Source organism: Rhinolophus hipposideros (assembly GCF_964194185.1).
Source record: "Rhinolophus hipposideros genome assembly, chromosome: 6".
NCBI classification, from domain to species: Eukaryota; Metazoa; Chordata; class Mammalia; order Chiroptera; family Rhinolophidae; genus Rhinolophus; species Rhinolophus hipposideros.
In genome coordinates, this window is record NC_138052.1 from 8,646,708 (window position 1) to 8,669,711 (window position 23,004).

Here is a 23,004-nt window from a genome sequence, read left to right on the forward strand (position 1 = left end):
GGGCCCTGGGTGCTTGGCAGGTAGGGACTCAGCCAGTCTCCCCATCTCTTTTCTTGGATTTAACTGATGAGCAAATGGGAGAAGCTCAGAGGAGGGACAAGTGGACCCAGCCCACATCTTGTCACATCAAGTCCTAGGCCCCTTTCCCATGTGCTGGCTCAAGATTGTTGGAAGGAGAAGAAAGGAAAGGCCTAGGTGACGGGAACACTACACAGCCTCGTGTAACTCACCCCAACCCTGGCTGCGCCTGAGTGAGCATGCCTAGACCCTTGGAGACCACTACCATCCTTGGGAGCTGGAACGATGGGGACAGATTCCTAGAGGGCGTGTGGCTTCCATAGAGCTGGAGAGAAGAGTAAGACTTTGCTTCATTAAAGGAAAAGGGAGGGCGTTTGACCCATAACACAACCAGAGCCAAGGTACAGGGGCAGGAACCAACGTGCTCCTTAATGCAATGTGAGGAGGGGACAGAAGTGCAGGGATTGGGGCTCATGTACCCCACCCATGGGGCCTGTTTGGAAAGACAGACAATGCAGAGCTGACTCACCCAGAGTCTGCATGAGCTGTTGGGGCAGGCTCTGCCCCTCGGGGGTCGGGAGCAGGAGGAAGGACCCTGGCAACCCGGAGACGCCCCTTCTTGTGGCTTTGTGTAAAGACCTTCTGTGCAAGTTAGCAGGGCCAGAAACAGGCAGAGCGGCCTTTGGGTTCCATTTCAGTCCAGCGATACTGATTTTAGACTCCTAATCTACAAAACTGTGAGAGTAATTTTCTGGTGTTTTTTTTTTAAACTTTTATTTATTTTAAGTGTGTTTTTCCAGGACCCACCCACTCCAAGTCAAGTAGTTGTTTCAATCTAGTTGTGGGGGGCGCAGCTCACGGTGGCCCACGTGGGGATCGTACCAGCAACCTTGTTGTTAAGAGCACCGCGCTCTAACCAACTGAGTTAACCGGCCGCCCCAATTTTCTGTTGTTTTAAGCCACCAAGTTTACGGTCACTTATTAGAATGGTAACAGAATGTTAAGCGTATGGTGCTGGTGTGGAGTAGGCCCTTGGGAGGCGCGGACCGCACCATCCTTCTTACTGTCACCCTTCTTACGACATTGTCAGCTCTTACACAGCAGGGCCTGTGTGTTATTTCTTGGGATAGCCCTGGCCCCCTAAGTGCTCCATCAGTGGCAGGCTGGCAAGGAAGAAAAATGCTCCTCCATGCTGGGAGGGCATCTGAGCACTTTGCTCCAATCGCCCCCCCTGCACCCCTCCACACACACAAAGGGCTCTGGAGCGTGCCTTCCTGCCTGCCGCCCAGATTATACGGTCACTGACTCCCCATAGCTGAACGTGTCCCGCACACAGCCCCGACATGCCAACCCTCCTACCCCAAGAACGGCTTGCTTGCACGCACTGGTTGTGCCTTCAGGCTGAGACGCTACCCCCCACGAGGATCACAGGGCCATGGGTGGGGTCAGCGGGCTCAGAGTGGGCAGGACATGACCCCTGTGCTATTGCCGAGCTGCTTGGGGCCAGAGCACCGACTTTCTCAGAAACACTAAACAGGTGGCCTCAGGCCCACGGATCTGCTAGAAGGAAAACAGTTTCCCCAAAGCTGGCCTTGCCACTCTGAGCTACTTTCCTATCAAAACCGGGGCTCCTTGGTGCCAGGGCTGGGTGGGCTAGGCGGGCACGTGTCTGCTTCCAGCAGGGCATTCCTGCAGAGCAGGCCAATGCCCGCTGCCCTAGGACTACCAATAGGCAGAGACGGAGCTCTGTCGGGCTCCTCTGGGGGACATTCAGGCTCCTTTCCGAAGGTTTTCTTGTTTCTTGGATTTGTTGTTTCTTGGGTTTCTGTTGTGTTTTTTTTGGGGGGGTGGGGGTTATTTGGTATGTGAAACTGTACTTTGGCAAGCGTGCTTCCACGTTTTTCATACATTAATTTTAAAAGTTCCAGAAATCAAGTCCTTTTCAAAATATACTCAGGGAGTTTGCAACTGTCAAGGGGTATACAGTGAATTCTTTTGTAAATCACTGGAGGACGGTCCCTGCCGTTCCATTTTTTGTGTCATCTTTTGTGTTCCTGTGTGTCTGGGCTGCACCTGTCCACGTGGAAGAGGCTCAGAAAACCAGCAAACACAATACCGTGAACAGGAGCTGGGACCACTCCGCCCGGCTGTCCATTGTTTTGTTCATGTGTTCCTGCGTCATTCCCTCTGTCAGCCAGCGTTCACTGAGCATGGACCTCTGACGGCACTGGTGGCAAGCTGGAGATCCGAGGAAGACTCAGCCAGGACTTCACACTCCGGAAGTGGGGCAGGAGGTCACAAACTTGACTGACAAGTGCTACAGCAGGTGCTACACCAGGTGTGGAGAACCGCAACATTCCCAGGGGCCACCCTGAAGCTACACATGCACAGATGTCAGCAGAGCACATGGGGCAATGACAAGCTGCCAGGGTAATGCTGCTGGGCAGGGTGCCCCAGATGCAGCCATGAGCTCAGGACATTGCAGCCCCCCAAGCTTATAGTTCACACGGGTACCTGAGACCTGTGGAGTCATGGAGGGAGTATGGACACTGATTGTAGCCTACAAGTAGAACCCAAGGAGCTGGAGCAGAAAGAAGGGTGGGAGGGAAAGAATTCATCCACTCTGCTGGGGCGATCCGAGAAGGCTTCCTGAAGGAGGTGGTATCTGAGCTGGGCCTACCCTCTTATAGGGGAATGGAAAGAAGGCAGTGAGTGGTGCATGCCTGGAGTTCTGAGACAGAAGAATAGCAGAACAAAGGGCAGGTCATACCGGGTAATAGTCAACAGAGTCCAGAGGCTGAAGCTCTGACCAGACAGCAGGGTGGGAGAAGAATGTGTGGGGGAAAACCATAAGGGAAATGTCAAAAACCTGAGGTATGTTATACCATGTTTCCCTGAAAATAAGACCAGGTCTTATATTAATTTTTGCTCTAAAAGTCGCATGAGGGCTTATGTTCAGGGGATGTCCTCCTGAAAAATCATGCTAGGGCTTATTTTCCGGTTAGGTCTTATTTTCGGGGAAATATGGTAATAAAAACTCTTCATCCAGGGAATGAAGATGCCAGGCACAGACTGGGAGAGGCTATTTGTAACACATATAACTAACCATGGAATGAGTCGCCTTACTGTATAAAATGCATATTCAAATCTACAGGAAAATGACAACGCCATAGAAAAATGGGCAAAATCGCTGAATAGGTATTTCAGAAGAATGAAACATTATTGGTTAATAAACATATGAAAGGATGCTCAGCTTTATTAGCAATAAGGGAAACAGAAAATTAGAATCATAGGGAGATGCCATTTTGGCAAAAATGTAAATGATAACATCACCCTAGTAACAAGGAGGTGGAACAAGCTGCGCCCTCACACCCAGCTGGTGGCAGTAAGGTCAGCAAAACCTCCCAGCAAGAGTCTGGCAACATCTAGGAGGGTTAAAATGTGAACACCCTATGACTCAGCAGTCTCATTCCCAGACACACATTTGTTCTAAAGCATGGGCTGCACACAGGCCCAGAGGATGGTAGGGACACCTTCTCTGCAATAATGTTCAAAACAGCAAAGACACAGGGGTATGCAGAGGCCTGTCACCAAGGAGCATCGAAGATGAAGGGATTATTGGGTGAATCTCCGGAATACAACACCCCGGGTAAAAAGCAGATTCCCAAAGAATACTCATACATTTGCAATGATTCCACTTATGTAAAACACACAAAGCAACACTGCACATATTCTGTTAGGAGAGTCACCTACCAGGTAGATGGCACAGATGACGGGGTGACAAAACTCCAAACCCCGGAGCATGTGGAGTGGGGAGGCTAGGGGGGCCAGCAGAGGGGCACACGGGACCTCAACGGTGCTGCCACATCCCCAGTCCTTGGTCTGGACAGGGTAGGAGTGTGTATGTCTTTATATCTCAGCCATGTTTTTGCTATTCTTTTGTATGTCTTCCATATTTGATAAGACCATGTTTTTTAAAAAAGCATGGCTTAGTGGAGCTGGCCTCTGGTTAGCAGTTGACTGAATGGATGGGGTTCTCGGGTGGGAAGTGGAGTGGCCACAGGGCTGGCTGGTAGTGGAGGTCTTGTGTGGGCTGCTGGAAAGCGTGTGAGGGTTCAGTGGTTGTCTCCCTGGTCACCCTGTGGACGCATGTTGGCCACTCCATCTGTCTGCTGCCACGGCTCCCTCCTGGCCAATCCCAGCCCGACTGACAGGCCTGCTCTGCAACCGACACACATCTGTATACACATGCAATCCATCCGACCCTCGGCTCACCCCATTCCCGGTCCAGACCCACACACCCCGCCAGACCTCACTGAGCGCCAGCTTTCAGCTGTCACTCCCTGCGCAGAGCCGTAATAAAGAAATCACTGTTTTCAGCTGACAAAGAGCAGATTTCTTACTAAGTAAACGCTGATGTTTTGGTAGGGAAATTAGGTTATAAAATTGCGCCTACAAAGGAGGCCATACAGATGGACTCAGTTAAGATGTAGCCACACAGGCAATGGGGGTTAATTCAACCACCCACCCTTTATCACATTTTTTTCTCCCTCGGAGCAAGAAGATAGGAAGGTTATCAGCTTTTCAAACATAAAACCCAAAAAGCATTAAAAAAAAAAAAAAGGAAGTATCAAGGAGACGTTTTTCTTAGCAAAGTGATGACTGGTGCAGAGCTGGGGTGGGTGGGAGGCCTTGGATTTGATCCATGTGTCTGGGCTGGGGGATGGGACAGGCAGGAACACAGCTGGCCCTCGGGGCGGGCTCTGGGGGAGCCAGTCCGGATTAGCCCTCTCTAGGTGCCCTGTGGCACAGGTTAACCTCTGGGTAGGAGGGGCCTTTGTCTGTCAGAGGCACTGCCCTTGGCTGAGCACGGCTGCGTGGAATCTTCCAGAAAGTCACGGCTTTATGGGCGCTGCCATATCACAGAGCAAATGTGGGGCCTAGAAGGAGAGCCCTGGGCAGGAATAAGACATGGGGCATTGGAGGTCAGGGGGAGTCTTTAATAAAAGGGTTTCATTAGATTTGAGGAGGGGTCTGGGTTTAAACAATGGGCAAAGGCTGTGGGGAGGGGGCCTACGTACAGGGAAACTCCTCTGCTCCCCTCAGTGAGAATTCCTCATCTCAGGCCTGGCCTGCCAAAGCGGTGTGTGGAATTTCCTTTCCTGGATGCCTGTCAAAACTAGATGGATAATCCCAAATAGTTTAGATAAACGTCTTCTCAGTGGTGGGTGCACTGCCGATTTTTACCAAACTATTGAGTCTATTAATGTGTGCTTTGCAAAGAGCCTCTCTTTCAGACTGGCATCAGCGGCTGCCTGGGAGTGGAGGCCCCTCGTTGGAACAAGGACAACCCGATGGGTGGTGGAGCCCACTGGTGGGCTGCTGGTGGGCTGGGGAGAGACAGGCCTCCCCAGGCTTTCTGCTGATAAATGCTTTCCATTCCTGGTTTCCTGGTGATCTGTGCTCCCCTGGAAACCCCTACCAGCACAACACCCTGTAACTGTCCAGTTTCAACCCCTTCCCTTCCCAGACCACGAGATCTATGTGGACAGGAAGACTGTGCCCCCTCGGGCCTGTATCCCCAACACCTGGCAGGAGGCTGACACACATAGACACTGGGTAAGTATCTCAAGTGAACTTACCCCCATGAGTTAAGCAACAACCAATCTCTTTCTACTTTGCTTGGGCGATATAGGTCAAGTCCACATTTTAGAAACGCAGCTCCTGGAAGGAGAGGATAAAGGAGTGGCTCCCACTGCGCCCAACATATTTCTTTTCCAGGGCACCAGGGACATGTTGTCAATGCAGCAATGCTGGTTGCAGTGATGGAGGCTTGGAGAGCCGCAGCAACAGGATTTGCGCAGGGCACATTTCCTCAACAAATGTTGACTCAGGTTGGCAGGCGTGACCCCGAGTGATAGCACTAGGGACACATATAAATCCAGCAGCAGTGACTTAGGCTGAGTAAATGAATGTGTTCTAGGTACTGGCATCAGTTCCACCTAGAATGGACAACGTGGGCATGTGCAATGGAAGAGGACCACTCACCTCAGTGGGCAACTACCTCACCACCATCTGAAATGTTACTATTAGGGATGAATTCCTTTGGGTTAATGACTGTTCTGTTTCCATGCTTACCAGCAGGGATAAGACATTGTAACCCTAAGACCTGCACTGGGTTACCCTTTCCTCTCCGAGGTTAATCATGGCATAGAAGAGTTCAAGCATGGAGCTCCAACCTCATTTACTAGTTGAGAGGTTGTGGAATGCTCTTAATTTCAGGAACCTCCAGTTTTCTCCTCTATGACTTGGGGAGAATATCATCCACCTTACAGGGTGTTGGGAGGATTGGCTATGATATCATCCACCCTGAACCCAGCAAAGTGCCTGGAACAAAATGTGGGTTTCCTTTTGATGCCCATACTAGAGTGAGAAAAGCATATGAATGTCCAGCGCTCACTATATACCAGAAGCTCTTCAATGTGCTTCACTCATTCATCTAATCTGCACAACCACCCATGTGGGCTACTGTTGTACCCCCATTTTAGAGACAGAGAAACTGAGGCTCACAGAGGTTACAGAGCCAACCCGTGAATGAAGAGGGCATGGGTGGCATTGGCAGGATGTGACCTCTTCCCCGCCTGATCTGCCTACATCCAAGGAACATGTGAAAAAAAATGCCTGAGATGATGAGGGCCAAGCAGGATAGGAGAGGACCCAGCGGATCACCTCCAACCCTGCAGGACCTCTCCACCGGGCAGCCCCGCCCACACCTGCCCTGCACACTCTCCCCCGTGGCAGACCCCCCTCATTTCTGCACATCAAGATGTGCTTCACCCTGGGCCCCTCTTGCCCTCAGCTGACCACATGGGCTCTCTCCAAAGCTCAGAACCAGGCAGCTCCTCTTCTGCGAGGGCAAAGCGTTCAGCCAAGATCAAAGAGCAGGCCGCCTTATCAGACACGATCCTCATTAAACTTTTACAGGCCAGACTCCATTATAAATGAGCTGTCTGTGCCACGCCACAGAGAACCTTCCTGGAGCTGAGAACTTGAGGCTCTCGGAGCCAGGAGGGCTTTTAGCAGAGCAGTCAGGGTGGAGAGTGGACCTCTAGGGTCAAGCTGCCCAGGTTCAAATTGCAGCTGTGATACTTACGAGGAGAATGTCACTGGAGAAAGCAGCCAACCTCACTGTGCCTCGGTTCCCCCACTTAACAAGTGGGAGTGACAATGCCACCTTCCTTATAGGGTGTTGATGAGGGTTAGATGATATAATTCAGATGGCTGAACCCGGGCTGCTGTGACTGCCCAGAGAGGGGAAGGGACCTGTCTGGAGGGGTCTCTAAGCGCCACTCACAGCACCACGAGCCAAAGCTCCACATCTACTTGTCACTCAGTCCTCAGACAGCTGTGGGAGGTTGGTGGCTGCCCTACAGACTCCCTGGTCCCAGGGTTTTGTGGCCTCATGTCTACCTGCCGTCCAGTTGCTCTGAAGAAGTGGTCAGCCAAGGGACATTTTAAGGAGCGCTCTCTGGAGACAGAAGGGGAGCGAGGACCCAAGTGGGGAGGAAGGACAAGGCCCCTGGTGGGAGCCCTGGGCTCACCCAGCCTCTTGGCCCAGGAGCCAGGCAGACTTGCCCTTCGGAAGTCTTATGTTTCCACAAGTCTCTGAAAAGAAGCACGCACGTGTGCCGAGGGAGGAGAACATTCTTTTCAAAACACAAAGCCAGTCCTCTGTGTACTGTGAACCTTGTGTGTTGTGCCAAGAACCAAGAAGAAAATCTCCGCGTGTCCTTCTGCCCCGCCTGGGTGAGTGGCTGAGGTCAGAGCTGTGGGCTCAGGACACTGCGGTGAGTGCAGGCTTAGCAGGAGTGTGTTTATTAATCTCATGATGAGCTGGTGCCGTTTTTATGGAACACTGACCTTGGGAAAAGCCATCTTCAAGTCCCCCTGGACTAGGAAGTTCATGAGCTCAGCCAGCAACAGCGAAGAAACTACGTTCTTAAGTGAAGCACACCAGCGAAGGGGCTAAACATCCCCATTAATATGCAGTTGCTGGAACAAGGGGGGTGCAGACATCCTGAACAGCTCTCTCAGGGGGCTCAGGGTAATTTGCACGTGTGACAAAGTGTGCAGATGATGGTGGGAGGCGGAGGCCCTCACACCCACCAGCTGGCATTCCCTCTCTTTCCTTAAAGTACATGGGCCCACGTGTTGACTTTACATGAATTGATAACTAGCCCCAGAGCCATCTGTCCCTAACAAGAGCCTCCCTCCTCTCCCGGTCTCTGCGCAGGTGGCCTTGGACCATGACCGCTGGAGCAGTGCTCCCCAATGATAGCTCAGGATCCTTCAGGGGCGTGATTGACAGTGGTCAGGTACAGAGCCAGGCAAGAGGAGAGTGGAGGGGATTGTCCTTCCCACGGCTGAGAAGCTGTAGCTGTCCACTCCGGTCCCCCAGCCCCCATCCCACTATGCACACCTCCTTCTGCGAGCTGAGAATACGAATAGATCTGGGCCAATTTATGGGCACTGGATCTGTGAACGGACCATGAAAAGGAACCAGGGGATTTTTAACTCCCCATGTTTTGCAGTCATAATCCTTTAGAGAAAAGGCCCTATAGCCTGTTGGGTCTATAACTCTGAAATCCAACACACATCTCTGGGCCTGCTTTCTTGGATATAAAATAAGCAAGGTGGCCTGTCGTGGTCCCCAGACTCTGGCCTATGGGTGCCTGTAAACCAGCAGATTACTAGGCTTCACCCTAGTCCGAAAGAAACAGAACGTCTGGGGTTCGGGCCTAGAAATGTACATCTTTACGATACACCCCAGTTCTGATTTGCAGCCAGGTTTGAGACGTGCTGCATGAGATGGTCTCTGTCACCCTGCTGGAATGGAAGCAGCTGGCATTGGTCCTCTCTAAAGCCCCAGGGCTGTGCTGGGACGGGAAGGACCCCACAAGCAACACGGTGAGTGGAAGGTGGACCCCAGCCTCCTGAACCACAAACATGAGTTTCTAGGACACGCGTTAATCCTGGCCCAGGCAGCCCACACTCCTGCTGTGTGACTGAGACACTGAGGAACCCGGCAGCTCCAGCTGGGGGCCCTGCCATGCCTCAGCCTCGGTCCTCACAACACCCAGTGAGCTGGTGTCCAAGGGGCAGGAGCCAGGATGGAGTCCAACGTGCTCCTCTTTTTCACTAGCAGTCACCAGGCAATGGAGAGATTGCAGGGCCTTCTCTTCTCGCCCTTGAGAAAGGGCTCTGGGAGCATCAGGAGCGTGTCCTGGGGGCAGGGGTCACAAGAGAACTCTGCCTGACCAGCAAGAACTACCCCCTGACGCATTTGTCTCCCCATCACCTGTGCTTACACAGATGAGAGAGGCAGCTCCAGGAATCCACGGGCCATGTCCCCTTCTGGAGCCATCTGAGCATTAGTGAGCACTGCAAGTCCTGGTGTGGGTTTGCAGCTCCAGGTGATGGGGAACAGTGGCTCTGCAGAGGAGGGGAAGCCATCCTGCTGGGCTGCGGTGGTCGGTCATCCACACACTGAGCCCCGCCCCTGCCCCTCCCATGTGCCGTTGTCTGTTTGGAGCGGTGTGAGGTCAGCCCTGGCCCTGCTCCCCTCCTGCTCGGGGACCACGATGACAGCTCTGGTACCCCACTTCTGCCATCCTCTAACTGCTCTTCAGTTACCTAGAGTCAATCTCACCATTCCCTCTGCTCCTGGTTGCCAAAAGGATAAAACCCAAATTCCTCAACTGGGGAGAAAAAGACCTGTCCTCTCTCCATCCCCAGTGGTCTTTCTTCAGCCCAATTTCCCACCTTCCTATGTCACAGTCACCCACTAGTCGCCTCTTCCAAGGACATGCATGCCAAGGGACCACATGGCAGGTCCCTTGGCCTGCCATGAATCTCTTCTCCGATAGGCAAATGGAATAATAATAGTAATAACAGTCACTGTTATCATCTGCTGAATGCTTTCAAACTCTTCTAAGTGCTTTACTTACATTACCCCATTCAATTCTCAAAGTAACTCAGTAGATGGGACAGGTACCCTTATTATGCCCTTTCACAGGTGAGAAAACAGGTTTATTCTTTCAGGTTGGACAGCTCTCCGAGTCTATGGACTTCAACACTGGGGTTCAAGCCCTATTAGTCTGGCGGGGCCAGAGCCAGCAGCGGTCCTTGGGGCTGGGGCAGGGACCAGGAGGCCCACGGTGGAGCTGTGCCCGGAACCCTGAGCACTGGCGCCCAGTCACTGGACATGAGAGTCAGTGGGCCAGGGCTGGGTGCCTGAGCAGAGGCCGTGTGCACAGAGCAGCGGCAGAGGCTTCAACTCGGGCTGACAAGAGACGACACCGCACCTCATTTGCTGTGCAACGTTTGTGTAATTAGACACATTTGGTGCAGCGAGGAGGAGCGGTCTACAGCAGAGGCTTGATGGATCGGGTGTTCCACCAGGCTCCGACCACATTAATCACAGAAGCCAGAGCCATGGGAGCCATTTTCCCCCTCGGCTTTGTCCTGTTTCCCACCTGGGACCCTGAGGGCAGGGGAGATGGAGTAGGCTTTCCAGCACGTGCCTTGGCCCCTTGGAGCCTGGGTGGGGACCAACTGTCCTGAGGATAAGGTAGAGCCATCAGAAGCCCAGCCCAGCCCAGCAGGATGTGGGGCTCTGGGAACACTGCTGCTGCCCATCGCTAGGGGGTTAACCAGACTCGCCCCTCCTTGGCTGGGAAGGGGAGCCTGCTCCACAACCCTCCAGCGGAATCAAGCATACCCGCCGTGCAGGGATGACTTGGGAAAGCCAGAGCAGCTCTCTGAGCCTCTGTGTCTGCACCTGTAAACTGTAGATTATAACCCCATCTCACAGGGCAAGCAGGAAGTGAACGAATACAGCACACCAGGCTCCCGGGCCCAGCCTGGCCCACTGCAGGCCCCGCACTTATTATTGACAGCCTTTATTATATTCTACTTTGCGATGCCAGACGTAGCCCTGGGGCGTGGTGATCCCAAATGAGCTGACTAACGACTCCCAGAGAGGTCCAGGTCCTAATTCCTGGGACCTGTGAATGTACCTTCTGTGGGGTACTTCTGCAGATGTGGCTGAGTTAAGGATCTTGAGACAGGAAGGTTATTCTGGATTATCCAGTGGGCTCTTAAAGCAATCACAGGTGACCTTATGAGAGGCAGAGGGAGAAAACTACCACAGAAGAGGAGGACAGCTGTGTGAGGGCAGAAGCAGGGGAAGAAAAGGCAATGTGATAAGAGGTAGGGGTCGTGAGCCAAGGAAATGGATTCTCTCCTGGCGCCCCCAGAAGGAACCAGCTCTGCCAACACCTTGGCTGTAGGCCCGTAAGACTTACTTCAGACTTCTGACCTCCAGAATGACATAAATTTGTACTGTTTTAACCCGCCAAGTTTGAGGTAATTTAGTACAGCGGCAATGGGAAATAAATACACTGCCCTCCAGTTATCAAGTCTAGTGAAAGAGCCATCCGGGCCAGTGAGTGACAAGACCGTTTGCACAGGCTCGCTGGCCTGGTCAGACCTCCTCCGCTACCTGCCATCATCACTTTCTACTTCTCCAGGTGCTCTGCCCACACGCTGCCCCTCAGTGGCCAGGAAGAAAGCAAGCCCAGAGAGGGGGACAGGACCTGTGTCCAACCCAGAGCTAGTGAGGGGCAAAGCCTGAAGAAGACTCAGAGGTAGCCTCCTGGCCACAGTTCCCTATTAGCGTGGGGGCGGGGGGCAGCACTAAGAGTCCCCTCATTCAGCGACAGGCCCAGATGCAGCCAGAGCATGTCAAACCTGAGCCTGCAGCAGGATCACCTGGGGCCACGTTAAATATAGATCGTGGACCCCACCCTGGAGTCTCTGACTCAGCAGGTTGGGCCAGAGCCTGAGAACCTGCATTCCTAGCAGCCTCTCAGGGGACGTTGACGCTACTGGTTCAGGAGTTTGGGGAACCACTAACGTGGGGGCAGTGCCCTAACAAAGGGCGGTATAGGCTTTCAAAAAGGAATCGGTTGGACCCATCTAGGAGTCCTGGAGTCATGCACATGCCCAAGAGAGGGGCCAGCATGTGGTTGAGGGGCTGGGCTTAGCGGGTTGTAATTAGGTTCCTAACTCTCCCGGTCTCTAAGTGATGACGCTGACATTCAGTTATTGTCTCCCTCTGCCCTACCTCAGCTCCTTCATCTGTAAAGGCACATCCTTTAGGGTTGTTGAGAGGATTAAGTGAGATGAAACACACGAAGCGTTTACAACAGTCACAAGGTCACAGTTCATTCAAAACACAGCATTTGCCGTGGTGGGGTTTTCTTTCACCTCTGTCATTGCCCCTCGGTATGTGGGGAGTGTGAGCATGGGTGTTCACCTGCAGAGCGACACAGCCCTGCATGAACACTCCCTCCAGGGAGCTCTCAGCATCGCCCACGTCTCCCACCGGCACTGCGACCCTTGCAGACAGCACTTCGCCGCAGGCCTGCTGTGTCCAGGACCCATGTCGCTGCCCCAGACAGACACTTCTCAAGAGTAGGAAATCGGCCGTTCCAACCCCTCCTTGACAGGGACGCAGCTCCCTGAACATGCTTAGGGTTCTCAGATGCCACCACTGCTCCGCTAGCTCCAAACGTATGCGCCTTGCAGCAGCTGCTGGAGCTGGGGTCTCAGCCACCTGCAGCTGGAGGGCCCCGGGGGTGGGCAGAGGACTGATTGGGCCCAAAGCTGCCAGCAGCAAGTCCTAGTCAAGTGAGAACCAGCTACAGGTACTGAAATAAAATGAAAAGTCCCCAACATGTCGAAAGACATGGGAACCAGTGTCCAAATCTGGGACAATTTGAGCAACATAATAAACAGGGGTAACCAGAGACTGTAATTCACAGAATAACACAATACCCTGCATGTAGTTGAAATAAAGAAATGGTGAGAAAGGGCAGCTCTGCCTTACGGTAGAATTCCAATGATTAAATATGGAAGGAATGATAGAAATGGAAAAGCACCATTTGGCCAACACTAGTAATTCCTGCTTCTGACAAGAGCCATCAATGGATGTTACAGCTAGTGGGTGAGATACAAGGAGAAGCAGGATATTTACATATCACCCCACAATTATTAATTACAAAGGGACCCACTTTAAAGTGGAGAAGCTCACCTGAACCAGGTGATCGAAATGAACCTCGTGATGAGAATCGCTGCCGTGACGTGCCCCCTGTCGTGACACACTAGGCACGGCATAACACCGCTTCTAGTGTTGTGCCCCAAAGTGTATGTTTTGAATTCAGTCATGAGGCAACATCAGGCAAACCCAAATCGAGGGCGTTTTATACTGTAACTGGCCTGTCCTCTTCCAACAAATTGTCGAGGGCATGAGAGACAAGAGAGCAATTGTCCTGGATGAAAGACAACTAAGGAGATAAGACAACTAAATGCAAAGTCTGGTCCTGAACCAGAGAATAAAACACAGTAGTGGGCAACTGGCCAGATTTGGGTTAGGTTTGTAAGTTAGTTCCTAACAATGTATCAGTGTTTGGTTATCTGTGATGTTAACATTTGAGGAATTGGGGGAGGGTATAACGGAAATCTTCGTACTATTTTTGCAACGTCTGAAATTATTTCAAAGTAAAAGATATTTTAAAAATAAATAATAGTACCAGATTTGCTGTCTTGGGGAGACGATGGGTACCCAGAAGTAGGCGTCACCTGAGGGCGGAGACCCCTTCTCAGTCTCCGGCCTCCCGACTAACCACAGTGTTTGCCTTGAACACAGTGAGTGCTCAGCAAGTATTTACTGACTTCATCTGAATGGGAGCAGGGAGAGACAGGAGGGTTTGTCTTCCATGAGGAACGTGTGGAGAGGGTTGTGCACTCAGCAAACAATAGCAAGCAATGATCGTGCACGGATTACGCGTCAGCCATTGTCCACGTGGAAACGAGAGGGCAGCACAGAGCCTGCTGGGAGGCAGGTGTGAAACACTGTTTCAGTGCAGTCCTGCACTGGGGATCCAGGGAAAAGCCCCACTCAGTTTTGGAGATCCCAGTGCCTCCAGGAGAAGGCAGCTCCTGAGCTGAAGCTTAGAGGGTCTGTCGCAGTGGCCAGGAGGAAGGGGCATTCTAGGCAGGCTGGGCGGCAGGAGTGAGGCACAGGGACATGTGACAGCGTCGTGTGTGCTGGAAACAGCAAGTTGGACAGGTGACGTGGCTGGGTCAAGAGAGGAATAGGCCCAACTGATCTTTCGCAGTAGGTCCCCTCCAAGGCAGATGTGGGGAGGAGCAGCGAGGTTGGGGGTGAGGGGAAGGTTCTGGCCTCTTTTCTGGAAGCAGGTAGATGGGGTAGCAAGAGCACAGGTCTTCAAGACATAAAGACCAAGAAAAGTGACATCAGCTACAGGCTTCAAGGCCCCAGGTGGGAACGAAGAGGGGCAGGGTAGGTATAGTGAGAGCACTGGTGACAACCCTCTACCTGGGGCTCTCAAGGCACGGGGTAGGGCGAGGCCCCAAAGCATAACTGTGAGCTTGTCCTTATCACTAAGGTGACTCTATAATTTAGGGTCTAAATTGGGACACTTGAGAGAACGAAAGGGGCACTATGAATTATAACGCTGGAACAACATATAACGAAGGTCACCATACTTATATGGGACCTGTGGCCTGGAGGGGATTCCCACCGCATGGGTGAGTAGAGAGCCCCAAGGTGTGTGTGGATACACCAGGAGCGTCTGCAGCCTTGGACATGGTGATGTGCGAGCCAGCAGTGCTTCCTTCTCAGGTACCCAGAGGGGAGCTGGGCGTTCACATCCCCGCCCCACGTTCACACAGGGCCCCGGACCAGTGCACTTGTGGGAGGCCACGGTGACTGCTCACGGCGGTGAAGCACATCAGGAGCTCCAAAAAGAATGACAAGAGGCAGGAGAGGGGCCGAGGCTGGCAGCCCAGCCTCCCCGGTGGCGGGGGACCCGCATGGCGGGTGGAGGGCAGAACTTACCCGTGCACGCTGTGGACAGAGTGAGGCTCGTAATGGTACCTTCCCTCTTGGTGTCTCATGTCAATCGGTAAGGGAGCATGGAACGGAGGCAAAAGGTGCTGCGGCACTGTGCAGGGGGAGAGAGAAACAGGACTTCAAAACCTTTTCCCCTCCCTCAAAAAGCAATTTTCAAAAGGCTTTAAAGCTCAATGAATTTCAGAGCAAGAGCAGTCAGGACAAGGGGGCTGCGAGGTGCACTGGCTATCACACACCCACGAAGGGGGATGAATAAATAATCAAAGTCAGCCCGAGAATCCTACATCTTTCACATAAAAGATCCCCAACCGCGCTCTTGACAAAGACAAGCAGCTAAGCGCTCTTTGAACTCAGGGAGATTACAGGCTGGGCTGCAAATCAGGGCTGACAGAGCCGACAGGCTTCTGCCCATCCCGGCCTCGGTTGCGTGTGGCTCCAACAGCGCCGGGTTACGGCATCCACACCGGCTGGCAATATTTACCTAGAACCATCTGTGAAGCCAAGGCCCACTCCAGTTGCAGCCAGAGGACACCTTTGTGGGTCTGTTAATTCTCCAGCTCTTAATATTAATTACTGACCCCAAGAGCGCTGGCAGCGCCTGCAAGTTGCAAATACCAACTCGTGAGCATGGGTTTCCAGAGGTGAGTCAGCCCCTGTCTGCACTTGGCCTGCCCTCAACAAATCATCATGATAATTGTAGGATGCTCTTTGCTTATTAAAAAAAAAAAAATTCCTGGGTACCCTGGAGGCAAACATAATTATAGGCTCTAGGAAAACAAGGCTCTTTAAAAAGTAGTTAGACGGAGAAAAGGGCTAAGAAGTGATTTCTCAGTCAACTCTCACTCAGGCGGAGGGCCGCGGGCCAGTAGGAATCAGTGGTGAGTGAATTGCTGACTAGTTTAAAGAAATAGTTTGCTTTATATGTGCACAGGTCAGCTGCCTGTCATTTCTACAGTAATAAATGCACACAAACACCGCTGCTAACTGTTACTGTGCAAACAGATTCTGGTACCATATTGTAAACACTAGGAATTCTTATTTTTATTGTGGTAAAATATATGTAACAGAAATTTTACCTTTTTAACCATTTTTAAGTGTACAGTAAAGTACAGTCCCATTGTTGTGCAATCATCACCACTAGCCACCCACAAGACTTTTTCATCTTCCCAAACTGAAACTCTGTTCCCATTAAACACCAACTCCCCATTTCCCCGCCACCTTCCCCCATGCCCCTGGCAACCACCATTGTACTTTCTGTCACTATGAATTTGACTCCTCTAGGGACCTCATATAAGTGGAGTCACACAGTATTTGTCCCCTTGTGACTGGCTTATTTCACTTAGCATCATGTCCCCAAGGCTCATCTATCAAACCAGGCGTCTGATTTTCCTTTAAGGCTGAATAAGCCTTAGGGATATACCGCATTTTGGTTATCCATTCATGCCTTGATGGACACTTGGTTTGAATGCTCCAAATTCGTAAAAAGAAGACACTTTCCCCCTGACATTTTAACCTCAATTTTTACATATTCAATTTTATCTTCATAATTCCACAATATTGGCATTTTCCATGGGGACTGGGAACACAGAAAGCAAATCTTCAAACCCTGATTAAATCAATTTGCCAAACCAGATTCCACAAATCTTGGGCTCAAAGGGGAGTTGGCCTCCGAAAACAGAGGGCCAGCACTGGCCTGTTCCACACAGGAGACACACGGGCTGTCTGGAAGCCCTGGGGATGTCAGCAGGGAGATGGTCCTCATCTCCTCAGAGATGCAGGAAAGGGCCTTTACGGGTTTTCAATGTGGCCAGGTAGACTGGATTACAGTATTGTTTACAAATAAACATGGTTTGCTGTTGTGTATTTCTGAATGTTTCCCTGCATAGCCAAAAGCCCCCTGAGGCAGCCAGCGTGGGTATTACTGCACCCATTTCACAGATGAAGAAATAGAGGCCAAGGGTGACTTCAGCTCAAAGTCACTGGGCTGAAAAAAAATGACAGAGTCAGAAGGAGAATCCAAGGCCCTGGACAGCTGGCCCGAGCTATTCCCTGTGCCCAGCATGAATGAACACTCAGAGGCAGCCCTTGGGTGTAAGGGGGACGCCTGGGTCCCCTTGCCCTCAACTCACTCATGTATTGTATCTAACAGATGTATACATAGTACCAGGCCCTGCTGTAAGCGCTTTGCATGTCAACCCCTAGGTCTTCACAACCACCCCAGGCTGCATTCACCACAGAATTTCTGGCCTTCCTACTGGCCACCCTCCAGCACCCCATGTGCTCTTTTCCTCCCCAGTGTTGCACCTGCAGGGTTGCAGGGGGTTCCCTAATGCACTCAGAGCGCAGACCCCACCCCAGCCCACTGGGCCCCTGCCCGGCCAGCAGTGAGCAGAGTTGTTGCCCTGTACAGGCGTAAGGACACTTCGTCAAGGTCTAAAGACCTGTAACATCCACAAGAATGACGTGCTCATGCTGTTTTACCAGGCAAACATGAAATGGGGTGAACCAAGGCTGGTCTGGCTGTCTCACAAGACCAGGCACGTGCGTGCGTGCATGCGTGAGTGTGTGTTGGGGGAGGATGAGCCTGGGGCTTCCGGAAGAAGTATAAGGGACAGTGACCCCCAGAGCCCCACTGCAGCTGGGGCTGCTCCCGCCTTTCTGCCTGGTCTCTGGAGGTTACAAAGGAAAGCGGCTTTCTGTTTCTCAAGCCAGGGCTGCAGGTCAGGACCTCCACAGCTCCTGCTGCCCTCCCAGCAGCTGACACTCTTGGGCTGAGCAGGCGCAGGAACTCTGGCCACACCCCTGTACTCCCCCACCCCTTAGAGTCCTCAGGAGGGGCCTGGGAACACGTTAGAGGTTCGTCCTCCGGGCATTGATGTGTTAGCTTGAATGCGGCCAAGTCCCCTCCCAGGTCAGGGAGGGTAAGTGCTATGGGTCCTCTGTCACGTGGGGCTTTGCTTATGGCGCCTCATTTAGTGTTGCCATCAGCACCATTCTTATCCCTGTGTTTCAGGAAAGAACACTGAGGCTCTGAGCGGTGTGTCTACTGCTAGGAGAGCAATGATCAGGCAGTTTGTGATCAATCAGGCAGTTTGTGGTTTTATTCTCTCTCCCCCATGAAGCCCCACGTGGGTTCCCAAAGCCCAGCCCAGCATCCAGCACACAGCAGGCCCTCAGCAACACGGCCTGTCAGCACTCAGGTCCAACAACGCAGCAGACCAGCTAGCAGGTGGGCTCCAGACTCCCCTGCCCACCCACAGAGAGATGCCCAGTCCACTCACATCAGTGGGGCTGTCTGGGTAGTAGTTACCGTACAAATAGTCATTCATGTGTTATTCACTCTTTCATTCATTCATTCATTCATTCATTCATTCATTCATTCATCTGCCTTGTATCAAGGGCATGCTATGTAGCAGGCACTGTTCTAGGTCCTGGGAACAGCGGAGTGACCATAGCCCACACTGCCGCCTTCACAGAACTGTAGAGCTTCCTCGAGGGAGAGGAGGCAAGTGGTGAACAAATCAGCACCTACACTTACAACATAATGTCAGATGGTGACGGGGCTAAGAAGGAAACCGGGCAAGGGAACAGAGAGGAGGCTTGGGTGTAGGGTGGGCTCTCTGCAGGAGAGGGTGAACCAGGCAGGGGGACAGCACGTGGGGAAGAACTCAGCGATTTCAGCACCTGGCTCACCTGACTGGAGCAGAGGATGGAGGTAGGAAGGACACTAGAGTCGGTCTTGTAAGACTGGTCAGGTTATGGGAAGGACTTTGGGATTATTTTCTGGGCGATTAGGGAAGCCAGTGGACGCAGGGTCCTGAGCAGGGAGTCACGTACTCTGATGAAACTTTTCTAAAGGCCATACGAGTAGGGCCAGGAGGCCATACGAGTAGGGGCAGGGGCATGCACTGACCGGGAATCCCAGATTGTCTCTGCCACCAGGCAGTCACGGGACATTGGGGAGATTATATCCCCTCTCTGGGTCTCACATCACCCATCTGTACAATGGGGATTAGATGAGCTCTAATTGCCTTTCTGCCAGAACTATCCTGCTGTTTGTAAATGGTTACCTGCTCACTCGGGAAAGAGCCATGCTTGTCCCAACCAGTGGGAAGGATCCCTGAGCGGCCACAGAAGGCGCTCTGGGCACAGGCGCTGTTTTGTCTTTATGGTCCTATCTGTACAACTCACTGACCCAGTGGCCCTTCTCCATCCAGTCAGCCTACCAGTCGCAGACCCCTTCTTCTGAGCCCACTGGTAGGACATTCCCCAAACTGTCTCTGGGACCAACTGTGCAACCCAGGTAAACAGAGGATGAAGGCTGATCTTGGGACATCTGAGGCCTCAGGACCTTTCAGACCACACACCCCTGAAGGAAGTATTCCGAGGTGGGTGCTTTGCTGGGGCCTCTCGGCCAGGCCCCGGGAGGAGGAAACTCCACTGTGGGCTCCTGTGAGGACTCCCTCTGCCCAGAGGCCGTCGGCTGCCTCCAAGGAACACGAGGAAGAACATGAAGAACAAGAGCTGCCCTCAGTGACACATTGCAGGAGACTCTTCCACACATTGTTTTCATTGTGGGCTCCTTTTTTCAAGTTAAATAAGAAATCCACACTAAATCATGTCCTTCCGGCAGTGGAGAAAACACACACGCACCACATGTCATTTCAAAGAAATGGCTCTCGTTTTAAGTTTCTGAGGAAAAAATTCTCAGATGGGAGTCTTCTATGGATCAGCCGACCCCTCTGCAAAAACGCACATTTGTTTTTGATCGCGCACAGAGAAACCAATCGTCCGAGAAGCTGAGGATGTTGGTGGCACAACGGCTTTTTTCTGAACCCCCAAGTTTTTCTGTGCGAAGGTTTAAACGCCCAGTGCTCCTTGACTGGTGGTGGTTCCAGGGGTAAGGTGACATTTGTGTGGGCAACGTCCCTGGTATAAAGATCTCCCTGTGAGACTAGGACACTGGCAAAGAGCAAGGAGGGTGTCTCCTGGAAGCCCGGCTCCAGTTAATGCCCCATTAATGACAACTCTGGTGAATTTCTGTAGGAGAGGACGGGGCGGGGTCAGCAGAGGGCTCACACAAAGAATCAGGAAAAGTGGGTCATTGAAACATGACCAGGCAGCTGCGTCAGCAGCCGGAGGGAATTCTCCTCGGATGAAGTCATGTGTTGCTACAACATGGAGACGCTGCCCTGAGCACTGAGCTCAGACAGGCACACGAGAAGCTGGCCCACAGCTGGAGGGACCCGCTAGGGGAAAACAACCATCGCCTAGGAGAGACGGGACACGTTGGGAACACACCAGCCCTCTGGGCCGTCCAGTCCCTAGAGGTTAGCATGGTCTCCAGGTACTGTGGTCTTTTCCAATCATACTACAGCAGCGACTTGGCTCGGAGCTCCTGGCATGGGACCCGGGAAGAAATGGGCTTCTGAGAGAAGAGCTGCCTTGCCCTGTCACTGACCAATGCACAGTGCAGGCAGGTATCTCTGGAAGGAGGCCTGTGTTTCCGGGCGTGATACAGGTTTGACTTACAATGGATGAGGCACAAACCCGACTCGGTGCAGCCTGTGGGGCCCTGGGAGGGAGGCCAGGCAGAGCGGGGCACAGATCTCCGTCTTTCTTGGTCAGCTGCCCATGCCCCTAGGGTCACTGTGCAGGAGGCCAGTGTTGTGGCTGTATCATGGACACGCTGATGGGCTCCAGGTGGCCTCTGACAAGCTGAAAAGGACACATTCTAATTTGGCATGGCTGGGGGACCAGGAAAGGACTTACTGGCCCCCAATTTCTCTCACATTATGTGGGACTCTGCTTGGGATTCCCCATTAATGACTATTTCATCATGTTCCTTACTCTTATAATTTCTTGCATCTTAAGTAATATCCAGTGCAGTTTCATTATTTTTCTTAAAAGCAAACAGACCTTGGGAAAGTCACAGAAACACTGACGTGTAGATGACTTACCAGGTGGCTTTCCCCCTAATGGAAGGACCCAGGCAGCAAGAGACACCCACATCCTTGAAGAAGGAAGGTGCTAGTGTGGGGCAGAGTACAAAGGGCAGAGGGCGAGCTTGAAGTCAGGCACAGGGAACTTGAGAGCTAGATGGAAACTGGCTTGCTCCTGAGTTGCACATCAGCCAAATGACAGTCCTAAGGGCGACGCCTGTCCCCATGCTCTGAGGAACTTAGGAGTCGGAAGCACATGAGCCACAAACCAGACAGACCTGGGTGTGAATCCTGGTTTTGTCATTTCCTAGCAAGTGACACGTGCTCAGAGCTTCAGTGTCTTCATCTATAAAGTAGGAAAGACACCCGCCCGATCACAAAGTAGGACCTCAGTAAGGGCAGTCCCCTCTCCATCCCTGTGATCCTCCGAGGAGGTGTAAAGCAGGCCCCAGTGCTCTGGTCATAACAGGACCTCCTCCCTGATCCCTGGGGTAAGGGACACTGCGACGCATCAGGCGGGAACTCACCTGTGGCATGGCGGCTAGATGTCCACTCCACACAAACTCAGGGCCCCTGACTCGTGGCCGCACAGAGTGGGACAGGCAGAAAGGAGAGGTCACTGCTTTGGGCATCACAGGAAAGGTCGCCTACCAATGAATTCCAGCTGACTGTCCCCCCCATTGCCACAGGGCCCATCCCACAGGAGGCTCAGACAGGCTACCCCGAACGCCAGCATTTCCCATTGTTGTTCCCCTAGTGTCTGTGCCCGCGCCGGCCAGGACGAAGCAAACAGGTGAGGGACTCACAGGTGGCCTGGCAGTTCCAGGGAACGTTGTGAATTTTGTTGAAAAGGATGGTTTAAGTATATGCATGAAGTCTGACAATTAAGCTTGCGAACTTAATTATCTAACCTCAATATAGATATGATAGATAGGTAGACATATATATCTATATCTATTGCTGCCTATCTATCTATCATCTATCTATCTATCTATCTGTCTGTCTGTCTGTCTGTCTGTCTGTCTATCTATCTATCTCCCTCCCTCCCCTCCTCATCTGCCTTCACCCACACCACCCTGTGTCACAGCAGTGACTCGGCTCTCAGGAAATTCAATAGCAAAGAAGCTCAAGGCAGAAGAGGGTGTGTCCGGGTCTCAGGAAAATACTTCCCATGTGCTGGATCCAATTTCCTTAAACCAAACCCAGCTCTCTCCTCCAGAAAGCTAGGGGCATCGATGGCCTGGACCAGTATACCTCTGGGAGGTACTCTCCCACCCCAGCAGCGAGATTGCTACCTCCATTCCACGCTACATGCCTATTAGTCAATGAAACCATTTAAGTCCACAGGGAACAGGAATGTGAAGATGCTTTGCAAAATAAAAAATGTGAATAGCGTGAGGAAGGGATGGTGATTGGCACCTTTATTTTGTGCCCTGATGACCCGGAAGACCAACCAGCTCTTCAGCTGGGCACTAGCAGATTGCCTGTTCAGCTAAGGTCTCTGTTTCAGCTATTGGGGCTGGCTCCTCATGAATGCCGTAGGGCAGGACTCCTGGCTCTCTCCCATTCCTGTGGGATCCCAGGCCCATTCCTCAGGGAAGCTGGAGGTAAGGCTTCCCAGAAATAACAACACTAGCTACAAAGAAGAGACCGATACTCCCTCCCTCAGCAGCATGGGTCTGACCTAGGGTCATGATGTCATTCAGACACGTGGTCTCTCTAACATGGCCTTGACTGGCTCAGGCTCCAGGCCCCACCAGATCCACTCCTCAGCCTTCTCCGGAATCCACAGTGGAGCTGCCCACCATCCAGGGTGCAGCTTTTAATCCTCAGCCTGCTACAGCCCAGAGGATGGAAGTCACACACACCACCCCAGCCCCCGGTCCACCTCAGGCTTCCCCACTGAGTCAATGCCTCCCCTGCTCGAGGGCCCTGGAGGCCCCAGAGAACAAGAGGGACAATGCCTGCACCAGGGGCAGCTCTGTGGAGGCCTCTGCAGAGCTGCAGAGTATGACCCTCTGTAGCCCACAGGGTCCACACAGT

General features: G+C 52.4%; 1 protein-coding gene across 1 annotated transcript in view; it reads right to left on the reverse strand.

The window, feature by feature from the left end:
• GLI2 (GLI family zinc finger 2) overlaps positions 1-23,004 on the reverse strand; it is a 240,939-nt gene that overhangs the window by 42,745 nt on the left and 175,190 nt on the right. Inside the window, exon 3 of the mRNA XM_081051718.1 lies at positions 15,005-15,110. Within this exon, the coding sequence (XP_080907844.1) occupies positions 15,005-15,110 (106 nt within the window). The remainder of the gene's footprint in view (positions 1-15,004; positions 15,111-23,004) is intronic.